Source organism: Rhinatrema bivittatum, chromosome 9 (assembly GCF_901001135.1).
Source record: "Rhinatrema bivittatum chromosome 9, aRhiBiv1.1, whole genome shotgun sequence".
Classification (NCBI taxonomy): Eukaryota; Metazoa; Chordata; class Amphibia; order Gymnophiona; family Rhinatrematidae; genus Rhinatrema; species Rhinatrema bivittatum.
The window spans coordinates 126,447,667-126,461,559 of NC_042623.1; the positions used below are offsets into that span (position 1 = coordinate 126,447,667).

The 13,893-nt window shown below is 44.3% G+C and overlaps 1 protein-coding gene across 5 annotated transcripts in view; it reads right to left on the reverse strand.

The window, feature by feature from the left end:
* Positions 1–600: 600 nt before the first annotated feature.
* Positions 601–13,893, reverse strand: part of XPOT (exportin for tRNA) — a 296,178-nt gene continuing 282,885 nt past the window's right edge. For all 5 annotated transcript variants that reach the window (XM_029615696.1, XM_029615695.1, XM_029615692.1 and 2 more), the window contains one exon: positions 601–1,652. In XM_029615696.1, the coding sequence (XP_029471556.1) occupies positions 1,626–1,652 (27 nt within the window). In that variant the 3' untranslated portion in view covers positions 601–1,625. The remainder of the gene's footprint in view (positions 1,653–13,893) is intronic.

Genomic DNA, 13,893 nt, shown 5'->3' on the forward strand with positions numbered 1-13,893 from the left:
GCAGAGCAGAAAAAAAGAAGACTGAGGGGAGACACCTGTGGTCATAGGAATAATTGCAGGCTGAGCATGCTCAGTGCACTCAGTGTGCCAGCGTCATTCAAAGCTTTATAGAAACTTTGACAGAAAAGTTTCCTGTAGCAGGGCTCCGTCCACTGACATCACCCATATGTGAGGACTAACATCCTGCTTGTCCTGTGAGAAATACATTTATGCATTTTCTTCTGCTTTCTTGCAAGGGTAAATATGTTCACCTACTATATGCTGCACTAAGGTAAGTGCAGTCATGCTAATTTTGAAAGTATACTTGTATTTGCAAGCTCACTTTGAAAATTAGGGCTGGTCCATGTTTACTTTATACAAACTGGCTGTGATAAAATTACCTTCTATTAAGACCGTAAACCATATAGGAGTTGCACTCATATTCCCCAGAAGGTGGTAGTATCAGGCATATGCTAGTAGGCTTGTGTGTTTATACAGCATTTTAATAGCTACAATAACTGCATGTACCATTCTATAACCTATAACATTAGATGAGATACTCTTCTGCTTAAGATTTGCATGTATCCTTTCAATTTGAAAACAGACACAAATAGGTCTAAATGACCATAATATATATACTAAGTACAATATTGGTAATTACAAAAATAGAAAAATTGCTTCGGGTATAATCTTATAGTAATACAGATTAATCGAGATTGGGCCACTGGTCCCTTTCTTAAAGGATAACACATTTGGTTTTTTACGAGAAAAAGGACCTCTAGCTTTTATAATCTGTCCATTTTGGATAAATTCATGAATACAAGACAAGATATTATAGTACATAAAGAAACAAATCTTCAATCAGCATAGAAACAAAATCCTCCATTTTCACTATTTATGCCAGGTTTGTTAAAATACGTTTTCAAAATCCATGCATTAAGTACTTCTTCCCAGCCCTCACTTCCAATATTGATAATCTACTATTTGTAAATTATATAAAAATCTTCAAATAATTCAGACTGCAGGTTTCACTACATTAAATTTACTTTTTTTTTTAATTAAATAAAAAGTTTGCAGAATCAGCTCCCACTTCTAAATCAGATAATTCATGAAATCTGTTTTGTAGGTATGTGTATATATATACACACACTTTAGCACTGTAAAACAGTTAAGGAAATTAAATCATGCCAACCTACAAAAATTGTTTTGAACTTTATAGCATACATCATGAAAGATTAATCTTTCTTACAGGATTTTAACTGTGTGTGTACTTGTAAAATTTACATACAGCTTAATCACTGTTAAATTTTTTTACACTACTTTTAATTCCAAAATAAAAAGCAAATTAAAAGAAAATCTTGCATTTTAATTTTCAGCACAAACTTTGTGCTGCTAAAATAATTTTTGGGCAGGCATGCAGGAACCTCTGATAATATACTCAAAGTCTGATTTGTAGTCATACAGAAAACAGGGTTTATCTGCATTATAAATTAACAAAACTAGGATGTTACTGTTGATATGAGTAAAATAAATTTCTCCGTATGCCATCAGTTCAATGGCACATAGGAAAAAAAATAGTACACCAATCTGCATAACAGAATTCCTTGAAGCAAGGGAACAGGTGCAAAGTCATTTCCAGTCATTCTTCAGAGTTTTGCTCTTTGGAAAAAAACCTGTTCAAAGAAAAACAAAGAAAAAAGTAAGAAACATGCTCTGAAATATCTAAAATTCTAATCACTCATAGCATTTTCTTTGCACCATTCCACCCTTAAAATATATACTTTATACACCTTATAATACAATATACATCAGAAATACACTAGAAGAAGAAATAACCATACCAATTATATTTACTTGCAGGCTGATACAGTACAGTGCGCTCCGACGGAGCGCACTGTTAACCTGCTCTTGGACGCGCGTTTTCCCTTACCCCTTATTCAGTAAGGGGCAGAAAACGCGCGTCCAACCCGCGGCACCTTATAGCGCTGCTTTTCTGTGCACCCTCCAACTTAATATCATGGCGATATTAAGCCTGAGGTCCCGAAGGGTTAAAAAAAAATTTTTTTAAATGGGCTGGTGGCTGTAAGGCCGAAAACCGGACGCTCAATTTTGCCGGCGTCCGGTTTCCAAGCCCGTGGCTTGTCAGCAGGCTTGAGAACAGACGCTGGCAAAATTGAGCGTCGGCTGTCAAACCCGCTGACAGCCGCCACTCTGGGCTAAAAGGAGGTGCTACGGACGCGCTAGTGTCCCTAGTGCCTCCTTTTGCCTATTTCTACCGCACCACCTAATTTAAATACTGAATCACGCGCACCGGCGAGTGGCCGGTGCGCGCGCCAGGAGAGCTGGCGTTCGTCCGCTCTCCCGCGGACTTTACTGAATCGGCCTGTTGGTAAATATTTATTTTTTTATTTAAGAGTTTTTATATACCATCATTAAGTTATTCACCATCATAACGGTTTACAGATGGGCACCTATAACAAAGTAAAATATAGCTCATAAATAACATGGGTGGTGCCATTAGAATTCGGTAACATATGAGAGTTTATTTCAAGAGACATTAATAATTAATAATTTTTTCAATGTTTTTAAGCCTTTTCCTTGTAATTCCAGATTATTATTAGGAATATCTTTGTTCGGGATTGTCACTAATAGCAAGCTTGCTTACCATAACAGCGTTTTCCATAGATAACTATTTTTCCATGATTTAGCTATTACATGTTGGTGATGTTATCTGGCGGCACCGAATGGACTTCTCTCCAATCTAGTAGAACTTTGAGCTCTACTAAGCAAATGTGGAAGTTCTCACACAGGTGTTGCCTTGTGAGCCTTATCAGTCTATATCAGAGCTACTTCTAGTTGTGTAGTCAACTCTCCAGAGAAGCAGACAGGTATTCCATAGCTAATGCATCCTGCTACTGAAGGAAAGCACTGTTTATGTTAACCAAACTTGCTTTTTATGTTGATAAACAGACTGAATTACACGTTTCAGTGGCATTTTTATTGAAAAAAGCAACCCAGACCTCACCATGGAACTGATTACACTAAACTGCTTGCTGAATTTATTGTCAATCCTTGAGAGGTTGTCCAGATAGTAATGGGACACAAAGATGTCTATCATCACTTGATGAGCTTTGACAGTCTAACACGCAATCCTGCTAAGATACAACAGTGTTGAATGCATTCAGCTATCCAATTAGATGAAGTATGTTTAGCAATTGGCATGCCTAGCCTGTTAGGGTCATATGACACAAACAACTGAGAAGTCTGGCGATGTGGCAGAAGTCATTTCTTGTAACATGCTAAAGCTGTTTTGCAGTCCAAGGTATGAAGGGCTTTCTCCTCTTCATGGGAATGAAGTCTTGGAAAGAAGGTAGATAATATGATAGACTTCTCAATATGAAAAGCCATGACGACCTTCAGCAGAAATTTTGAGTGAGTATGGAGAACCACTCTGTTCTCCACTGTTGTGGAAAAATTGCATGTAGGGTGGATAGTGAACGAGAGTTCGGAGTTTGCTGATATTACCATCCTTTCCATAACAAGAACTTAAATAAGGCTGATTCCAATGGTTCAAAAGGAGGCTTCATAAGTTGAGAGGACAACATTTAAGTCCCATGGAACTGGCAGCTTTTGTACTGCATGCTTAAAATGCCATAGACCCTTCATGAATCTAGATATCAGTGGATGAGTAGAAATAGGTTTACTGTACAACGAAACATGATATGTTGCTGTCGCGGTGAGATGTATACACACTGAAGATGTGGCGAGACCTGGATCAGAAAAGCAGAGTATTTTAGCAAATGCTTGGGCTCACAAGAGAATGGGTCCAAAACATTCTGTTGGCACCACTTGGAATATCTATTCCATTTGAAGCCATAATTTTTCCAAGTTGATGGCTTTCTAGATGAGACTAATAGATCTACAATTTCTATAGGTAAATTGAGGACCGTGATTACCAAGCATTCAGCATCTAAGACTGAGGACTGGGAGGCTGGGATGACAAAGTGTCCTTTTGTCTTAGCAATGTAAGGTCTGACCCCAGATGTATAAGGGAACAGCTAGAGAGTTGTATGAGATATGAAAACCATATCTGTCTGAATGCTGGAGATATGAGGATCAGACTAGGGCAATCCTGGATCTCATGATGTTTGCTCATTCTGAAGGCAGGACTGCTTGTTCTTGTAATGAATCAATCTAAACTCCAATGAATTTTAGTCTCTAAGTGGGGGACCAGAATTGATTTCTCGAAATAGATTAGAATCATCTTGTACAGGAATGAAGTACTTCCTCCCGAGAACTTGTTGCGACTAGCCAGTTGTCCAGGTATGGAAAAACTTATATTCCTCAATGATACAAATGTACTGCTACAACTGCAAGGCATTTCATGAAGATTCACAGAGCTGTGATAGGCCAAACAGGAGTATCTTGTATTGGTAGTGGAAAGAACCCACTTTGAAACAAAGTAGTGCCAATGGGAAGGATGGATGGGTATGCGAGTATATGCATCCTTTAAGACCAGGGATCACATCCCTTTGTCCTTCTGTATGTAAGGAAAGATTATGCTGAGGGAATTCATTTTGAATTTCTCTTGGGAGTAGATATTTGTTCAAGTGTCTCAAAGCCAGAAAGGGTGTCAATCCTCCTGGCTTCTTGGAGATGAGAAAATATCAGGAGTAGAAGCCCTACCCATGTTGGAATGCAGGGACTGGGCTCTGTCGCATACTGTTGAAGTGATTGTGTAACGATAGGCCAGTCATGGGATGGCCCCGAGACCAGATGATTCACCTTCAGACATGGCAAATTTCCTCAGCAGCAGGAATGCTGCCATGATGCCACTCCTCTCTCTCTCGCACCAGTCTTAGGCACACATGCCACTGCTCCAGAGTTAAAAGCCCCGCAGAAAGAAACACTGATGGTGAAAGGTGATGACATCAACGTGGCTGGATACTTAAGGCCCGGCTGATGCATCAGGTCCTCCTTGCCTTGCAGTGTGTGTTGCTAGTTCCTGTGCTTTGTCTCGCTGTTCCAGTTCCTACTTCAGTGTTCCTGCTGTCTTGTCTTGCATTGTTTGTGCCCTTTTCCTGACCTCCTTGCCTTTGACTTCCTCCTGGCGTTGTCCTGGTCCTCAGAGTCTTGTTAGTTCTTCCCTGTCTTGCCCCTCAGTGTTCCGTCTCTGTCCATATTGTCTGTCTTGGCCTAATCCTCTGGGTCTGACCTCTGCCTTGGATTCTGACTGCCCTGATCCTTGGCCTGAACCCAGATATCAACTGCTCACTGCTTGCCTTGAACACTGCCCATATCAGGTCTCCCTCTCTGACTGCTCCTTAAGGGACCCTCACCAAAGCCAGCCAGCTCCCGGAACCCAAAGGCTCAACCAGTGGGGAACGAGGCTGGTACAGGTGAAGCTCCAGTTCCAGTCCCAGTCAGAGTGTGTTTATCAGCAGTTGGCATGGGCCTAGTAAGTTCACCTCCTAGGTTGCATCAACCACATCACAGCCTAAGGGCTCACATCCATGACAGTTTGTACTTCCTGGCAAAACTGTGGAAGGTGAACTGGATCTGGATTGAGAGTCACACAATGTGGAAGGGATGGTGGCTAGGAGAAATGCAAACAGTACCCAGACTCCGTGTTCTTGAGTATTTAGAGGTTCTTGGTTGTGTGATGCCACATGGCTAAGAAGGTCTGGATTCTTTCCCCCACTGGAAAAGAGGGGTAAAGATTGTTCAGAGTGATCAAAACAGTGTCCATGTTTGGATTGGGCCTGATATGTGATTTGAGGCTGATGATGTTCTTGCTGACAAGGTCTGGTCGGAAGTAGCTGTTGACGCTAGGATGTAAGAAGCAGCAAATGGTATTTTTGCAAAGACTGGTAAGGTTGTCTGTGGTAGTACAGTCACTTATATGAGAAGAAGGAACATCTTGAAGTAGAGGGCTGCTCGGGAACAGTCAAGAAAGACTGCACTGCTACTTTTTGATCTTTAATCTGAGTGACCATTTCACCAAATAGATAGGGAGGTCTGTCAACGTCTTATGGGCATCTTCACACATGCAGCTCGCTCTCACCCAGCCCATACAATGAGCTCCAATTTAGGCTGAGAAGGTACATGAAAGAGTTGAAGGACTCATACACAGATTGAAGAAGGTGGAATATGCCGCCTTCTGCATCCAAATGAAGTTGAGGATAACTACCAGCACCTTCCATACAGGCTGATTCCTGTGCACGCAATTCAGTATTTTAATTTATTAAAATTAGGCCCGGCGGTAAAAAGAGGCGCTAGGGACACTACCGTGTCCCTAGCGCCTCTTTTTTGACGGAAGCGGCAGCTGTCAGCGGGTTTGACAGCCGACGCTCAATTTTGCCGGCTTCGGTTCTTGAGCCTGCTGACAGCCACGGGTTCGGAAACCGGACGCCGGCAAAATTGAGTGTCCGGATTTCGACCCGCCAGCCGCGGGCCCATTTTAAATTTTTTTTATTTTTTACTTTTTTAAACTTTCAGGACCTCCAACTTAATATCACCATGATATTAAGTCAGAGGGTGCACAGAAAAGCAGTTTTTACTGCTTTTATTTGCACTTTCCCAGTGCCCGGAGAAATTAGCGCCTACCTTTGGATAGGCGCTAATTTCTGAAAGCAAAATGTGTGGCTTGGCTGCACATTTTTCTTTCTGAATCGCGCGGGAATACCTAATAGGGCCATCAACATGCATTTGCATGTTGCGGGCGCTATTAGGTTCGGGGGGGTTGGACGCGCTAGCTTTACCCCTTTATTCAGTCCAAAACGCTAGTCCAATCCCCCCGAACCTAATAGCGCCCGCAACAAGCAAATGCATGTTGATGGCTCTATTAGGTATTCCCGCGCGATTCAGAAAGCAAAATGTGCAGCCAAGCCGCACATTTTGCTTTCAGAAATTAGCACCTACCCAAAAGGTAGGCGCTAATTTCTCCGGGCACTGGGAAAGTACACAGAAAAGCAGTAAAAACTGCTTTTCTGTGCACCCTCCGACTTAATATCATGGCGATATTAAGTCGGAGGTCCCGAAAGTTTAAAAAAGTAAAAAATTAAAAAATTAAAAATGGGCCAGAGCTGGCGGGTCGAAAACCGGACGCTCAATTTTGCTGGCGTCCGGTTTCCAAACCCGTGGCTGTCAGCGGGCTCGAGAACGGACGCCGGCAAAATTGAGCATCGGCTGTCAAACCCGCTGACAGCCGCCGCTTCCGTCAAAAAAGAGGCGCTAGGGACGCGGTAGTGCCCCTAGCACCTCTTTTTACCACCGGGCCTAATTTTAATAAATTAAAATACTGAATCGCGCGCACAGGAGAGCGTTTTTACTGTATCGGCCCGTTAGATTGTAGAAGAGGCTTTAGTTTTTAGATGCAATAAAGGTATTGCACTATATAGAATTTGTGGATAGTAATGCGTGCTGTATGCATGGAGCTTTGAAAGACTTTTTCAAAATTGACAAGTAATCTATGATCCTTCCCTGGAAGCTAGTTTGAGTGAATTCTTGTCTTTTTGCTTTTTTCATAGCAGATTTGATTACTACCAACTGGTGTGGTAAGTGAAGGACACCAAATCCTGGGGATTTCTGAAATCTGTATTTCAGGTCAAGCTTCCGAGTAATAGGAATGCCCAAAATAGGTGTTTCCCACATCCTCATTTGTTATATACTGAGGATGCTAAGGAGTAGAAGACCCGTTGGTTCTGATGTGGTATCTAGAATTTGAAGAAGACTGAGTAATTCTGAGAGGAGGTCTTTGTTTTAAAGGAGATGGATGCCAAGCATTCTTCCCATCTTTTCCTCAGAGTATGTAAGGTCATTTGGGGGAGAGGTGTGGTCAGAAGGATCCAGAAGTGGGTCAGAATGTATGCCTGAGGAATCTGTCTGAACCTATTAGCAAGGGCTCATTTATCCAGAACTCAATGATGAAGAGAGCGAACCAGGAGGTGGTTCTGGTTGCTTTTGAGGGGTTTCACCCTGGTCAATTGCATTTGATCAATTGGACTCAGCTGCTAGAGCTTGATGATGATGAAGAATCCAGAATAGCAGGTTCTGATGTGTTCAGGCCAATAGGTGAGAGAGTCTCCGGTCTAAGGAACTGCCACAGTAATGGTGGAAAGTTCCTTCTGTTTCTTTGGTCAGAGAGGTAAACAAACTCCACACCAAACCATCAATCTGGTCATGTGACTGATGTGTGATGACCTGGGGTGGGTGATGGAACATTTTCTTTGGAGACTAGGATAGGTTTCTGTATCTGAACAGGAGGTTTGTTGGAGGTAAGTGGAATTATGGAATACACTGGATCCTGTGTTTCCAAACACAGACCTTCTGCAAGTAATCTGGCTGGTGTAAGAGCTTTTGTTGTTCGAGTGGGCAGAGGTAATTGACTTCTGTTGTAAATCTAGGATGCACTGCACCAGTAGCTGCATCAGCAGAGCAGTGCGATGAGCTAGGCCTTCAGCTTGATGCATCGACAGCTTCGATGGCATGGAATGTCTTGAAGCTTTAGAAAAATGCAGCTTTGACAGCGTTGACAGATCTTTAGAGAGTTGATTCAAGGAAGTCGTGCAGAATGAGGACACTGCATCAATGTAAGTGTTGACTGTATCGAGATTAGATAGCATATTCTTATGCGAGCATCATGGGGGTCATGCATCAGAGGACCGGATGCACCATGTAGTCAGTGCATGGAAGTCTCAAGGAGCATCGAAGTGTGGGCTGCATGCTTTGTGGGCTTTGGTGCATCATGCATTGAGAGAATTGGTGCGTTGCGGGTTTCAGTGCACCACATGTCAAGTGTACTGGTGGGATTTATTTATTTAGTAGTTTTTATATACCGATAACCGTTTTCACATCGTTTCGGTTTACATGGAACAAGAAAACAGAGCGCCTAATACATGGCACAACGATTACATGGAACACAAGAATAAAATAAACTTCATCTAATAGAAATAAATAACATGGACCGCGCAAGGGAACCAGGAAATATGGTAAAAGGGAAACCAGGTAATCAGGTAACATGGAAAAAAAAAGGCATTAAAATATGTTATACATTAAATAAGTTGGGTGGGAGGGGAAACAAAAGGAGAGTAAAACTCAATTAAATACAGTTTGGAAGTCGGAGTTTAGTAAAAGATTAGTTATGATTTCTGTGGAGGTGGAGAGTGGAAGGGTTAGGAGAAGGCCTGTTTGAACAGCCAAATTTTTAGTTTCTTTTTGAATTTCGTTGTGCAAGATTCTGTGCGGAGATCAGTGGGCATGGCATTCCAAGTTGAGGGACCTGCTATTGAGAAAGCTCTCTTTACTGTGGAGGTGAATTTAGTGAGCTTCAGGGCAGGTAACTGGAGGGTTCCTTGGTATGCTGTTCGTGTAGGTCTGTTGGAGGAATAGAATTGAAGAGGTTCATGAAGCCACTGCGTGTTTTTGTTCACTAGGGATTTATGTATGAGGGATAAGGTTTTGTATTGTATTCTCGAGTTAATGGGGAGCCAATTAAGATCTTTCAGTATAGGCGTAATTTATTTATTTATTTAGCATTTTTATATACCGACTTTCCAATAACAGAATTACTGATCAATTCGGTTTACATTTTAACAGAACAATAACATTGACAAGTAAATGTCTTACAAAGAACAGGTCGATATAACTTGGATAAGTAAATATGGGGTTAACCAGTAATGTGGTCGTTCTTGCGAGAATTGGTTAGGACTCGGGCTGTGGCGTTCTGTAAGAGTTGTAAAGGTTTGATGGTGGAGGCAGGGAGGCCTAGGAAGAAGGAATTACAATAGTTGATTTTGGAGAAGATGATTTGTGTCAGGTGCCCTGAACCAGTATAGTTGGAGTGCTTTGATGCATCATGAGTCAGGTGTGTTAACACACTTTGTGCTGACAGTGCTAATGATGATTGTGTTGACACTGATGCACTGTGCTTTGACTTCTGGCTTTTTCAACATAGGTTCCGATGGCTCTGAGTGCTGCTACTGCTTCTTCAATGCAGGACAACTGACATTACACAACCTCGTGGCTTTGGCCTGAGCAGATGAAGTCTTAGAGGAGCTCCTGTTCAACTTTTTCCCCATTGAGGATGATGACATTGCACTGCAAGAAAGCAGAGTTGCTTACCTGTAACAGGTATTCTCCCAGGACAGCAGGATGCTAGTCCTCACATATGGGTGACATCATCAGATGGAGCCCTGTCATGGAATACTTTTGTCAAAGTTTCTAGAACTTTGACTGGCACACTGAGCATGCCCAGCATGCCACTAACCCTGTGGCCACACAGGTGTCCCCCTTCAGTCTCGTTTGTAGCAAAAAGTACGAGCGAAAAATAAAATAATAAAATATAATCGAACCCAACTCCACGGGATGGCGGGTGGGTTTCATGAGGACTAACATCATGCTGTCCTGGGAGAACACCTGTTACAGATGAGCAACTCTGCTTTCTCCCAGACAAGCAGGATGGTAGTCCTCACATATGGGTGAATAGCGAGCTACAGGATGCCCGAACAGAGACAACCAAGCAGCACCAAACAATGTGCAACATGCACAACAACAGGGGTGCTGTCGGTTATGAAAGGCAGCCTGAAATTCACAGTGGGTTGTAGGTAGGAATAGTTGGGTTACTGGACTGGAAACAAATTACACAGTACAGACTGGCCAAAGACGCAGTCTTGTCTGCCAGCCTCGTCAAGACAGTAATGAGCTGCGAAGGTATGGAGAGAGGGCCAAGTCGCAGCTCTGCAGATGTTGGCAATAGGTACTGAATGGAAGTGCGCTACTGACGTTGCCATGGCTCTGACTGAATGCGCTTTCACGCGTCCCTCTAGCAGAAGGCCTGCTTGTTGGTAGCAGAAGGAAATTCAGTCCGCAAGCCAGGTGGACAGAGTCTGCTTGCCCACCGCAACTCCCAGTCTGATTTTATCAAAGGAGACAAAGAGTTGGGTGGACTTTCTATGGGCTGCAGTGTGGTCTAAATAAAAGGCGAGCGCATGCTTACAGTCTAAGGAATGCAGGGCCCGCTCACCTGGGTGTGAGTGAGGCCTCGGAAAAAAGGTGGGCAGTATTATGGATTGATTTAAGTGGAAATCAACCACCTTTGGCAAGAATTCAGGGTGAGTGCGAAGCACTACCCGGTCGTGGAGAAATCTTGTATAAGGTGGGTACGTTACCAATGCTTGTAGCTCACTGACTCTGCGAGCTGATGTTATAGCCACTAGAAAAATAACTTTCAAGTGAGATGTCGTAGCTCGCAGGAGTGTAGCGGCTCAAACGGAGGTCGCATGAGCCCTGCCAGCACAACACTGAGGTCCCATGCCGCAATTGGGGGATGCAGTAGAGGCTTGAGCTGTAGTAAGCCTCTCATAAAGCGCTCTAACAAGAGGTTGCGCTGAAATTGGGGCATCTCCTACACTTTTATGGTAAGTGGCTATGGCTCTTACAAGTACCCAGATGGGGGAAGTCTATAGGCCAGACTCAGAGAGGTGCCAGAGGTAGTGCAGGAGCCTTGTTGTGGAGCAGGAAAAGGGATCTATTCCCTTTAGTGTGCATCACAAGGAGAATCTTTTCCACTTGGCTCTGTAAGATTTCTGAGTAGAAGGCTTTCGTGAAGCTACGAGGACCTGGAAGACATCAATGGAAAGATCAAGGGATTGCAAAATCAACCTTTCAACATCTAGGCTGTCAGAGACAGAGACTGGAGGTTTGGATGATGCAACGCATCATGGTTCTGCGTTATGAGAGTTGGTGCCGTGCCCAGGCGAAGTGGCTGCTAGACAGAGGTCGCGTAGAATGGGAACCAAATTTGGTGCGGCCAGTAAGGGGCTATGAGGATCATTGTGCCCCAGTCCTGACGTAACTTCACGAGAGTCTTGCTGATGAGTGGAATTGGAGGGTATGCGGATAGCAGACCTGTGTTCCATGAGTGGGCAAAGGCATCCATCGGTGGTGTCTTGTGGCTGCGGTGCAGAGTAGAATCGGCCTACTTTGCGGTTGTGAAATGACGCAAAGAGGTCTATGTCTGGGTGACCCCATTGGTGGAAAATTCTGTTTGCCACAGAGGGATCCAGGGACCTTTCGTAGGGATGAAAGGCCCGGCTGAGACGGTCTGCCTTCACATTCTTTGTGCCTGCCAGGTAGGTGGCACTCAACAGCATGGAATGTGAGAGAACCCAGGCCCAGATCTGCGCTGCCTCCCTGGCAAAGTAGGTAAGAGCCTGTGCCACCCTGCTTGTTGAGATACCACATTGCTACCTGTTTGAATTAAGATTACCTTGTTGGATAGGCAATCCTGGAATGCGAATAGGGCATACTGCATCGCCCGGAGCTCCAGAAAATGTACCTGGTGGTCCGCTTCTGCCCTGGTCCAGGTTCCTTGTGTTTGCAATCCGCTGACATGGGCACCCCAGCCTAGGTTGGAGGCATCTGTGGTCAACGTGATCTGTGGATTTAGTGTTTGGAAGGGTAGTCCTGTTCGTAGATTGGACTCCTGTGTCCATCAAGCCAATGAGTGATGAAGCTGGCTGGTTGCCTGGACGATGTGTGACAGGTGTTGGTTGGCTTGGGACCACTGGGACTTTAAAGTCCACTGTGTTACTCTCATGGCCAGTCGAGCCATTAGGGTTACAAGAAATGTCCCAGCAAGGTTAGTAGCAGACGAGCTGATACTGTGTGACGAGTTTGTACCATTTTGGCCAAGTTGGACAGTGTCTTTGCACGGTCCCATGGGAGGGATGCTTTGGCTATGGTGGTGTTTAGGTCCGTTCAGATGAATGAGAGGTTGCGTGATAGAGTCAAATGTGATTTGGGATAGTTTATTAGAAATCCCAATGACTGGAGCAGCTGTATGGTAAGACGGAGGGATTGAAGTGCTCCCTCTTTGGATGGACTTCTGAGAAGCCAGTTGTCTAGATATGGGTAGACATGGATACTCTGCCACCTCAACTGTGCTGTTACGACTGCCAGACACTTCATGAATACTCGGGGTGCTGAGGCAAGGCCGAAAGGCAGTACTTTGTATTGGAAATGTCTGTGTCCCACTACGAGTCGGAGATATTTTCGATGAGGAAGGAATATTTCTATATGGGCTTAAGCATCCTGAAGGTCTAGAGAGCAGACCCAATCTCCTTGCTGTAGAAATGGAAGCATGGTGCCCAAGGAAATCATCCTGAATTGCTCCTTGCAAAGGTATCTGTTTATGGTGGGAGGTCCAAAATAGGACGTATGCCGCCGTTTATTTTCGGTATTATAAAGTATTGAGAGTAGAACCCTTTTCCTTGCTATGTCCAGGGAACCGGTTCTACGGCTCTGGACTGCAGTAGGATAGAGAGTTCTGCCTCAAGGAACACTGTGTGATCACTCAGGCTCCGCGCCGGGAGTGGTGGAGAGTGAGGGCACAGCAAGAAAATTCAGATGGTAACTGTGGGTTACTATAGAGAAGACCCATTGGTTGGTGATGATTGAGTGCCATTTGGTGGCAAAGTGGCACAGGCGGCCTCCCACCGGAAAAATGGGAAGACCTGGGAGTTAAAAGCCCGCTGCAGGACCAGTCTGGGGGGCTGGCTGAACTTTGGGGGCTCTGTGCTGAGGTTGCCCTCTGTGAGAGGGTCTGGCCATTCTAGCATGGGATGGAGGAGGACAGTACCTGCGTGGCCTATAGGTCAGCTTTCTGGTGTCTCGTCCGATTCCTCTTCTGGCTGTGGACAAGAAATCTGAGGGGACAGTGGACAATTGGCGCAGGGTTTCATGGTGATCCTTGAGTTGCGCCACTGCCTCTTGAATCTTATCACCAAACAAATTGTCCCCTGTTCAGGGAAGGTCCGCCAATTTGTCTTGAACTTCTTGGTGCAAGTCAGAGGCTTTTAGCCAAGCCCGGCGCCTGGTGCTAATTCCGGCTGCTGATACTCTGAATGCAGTTTC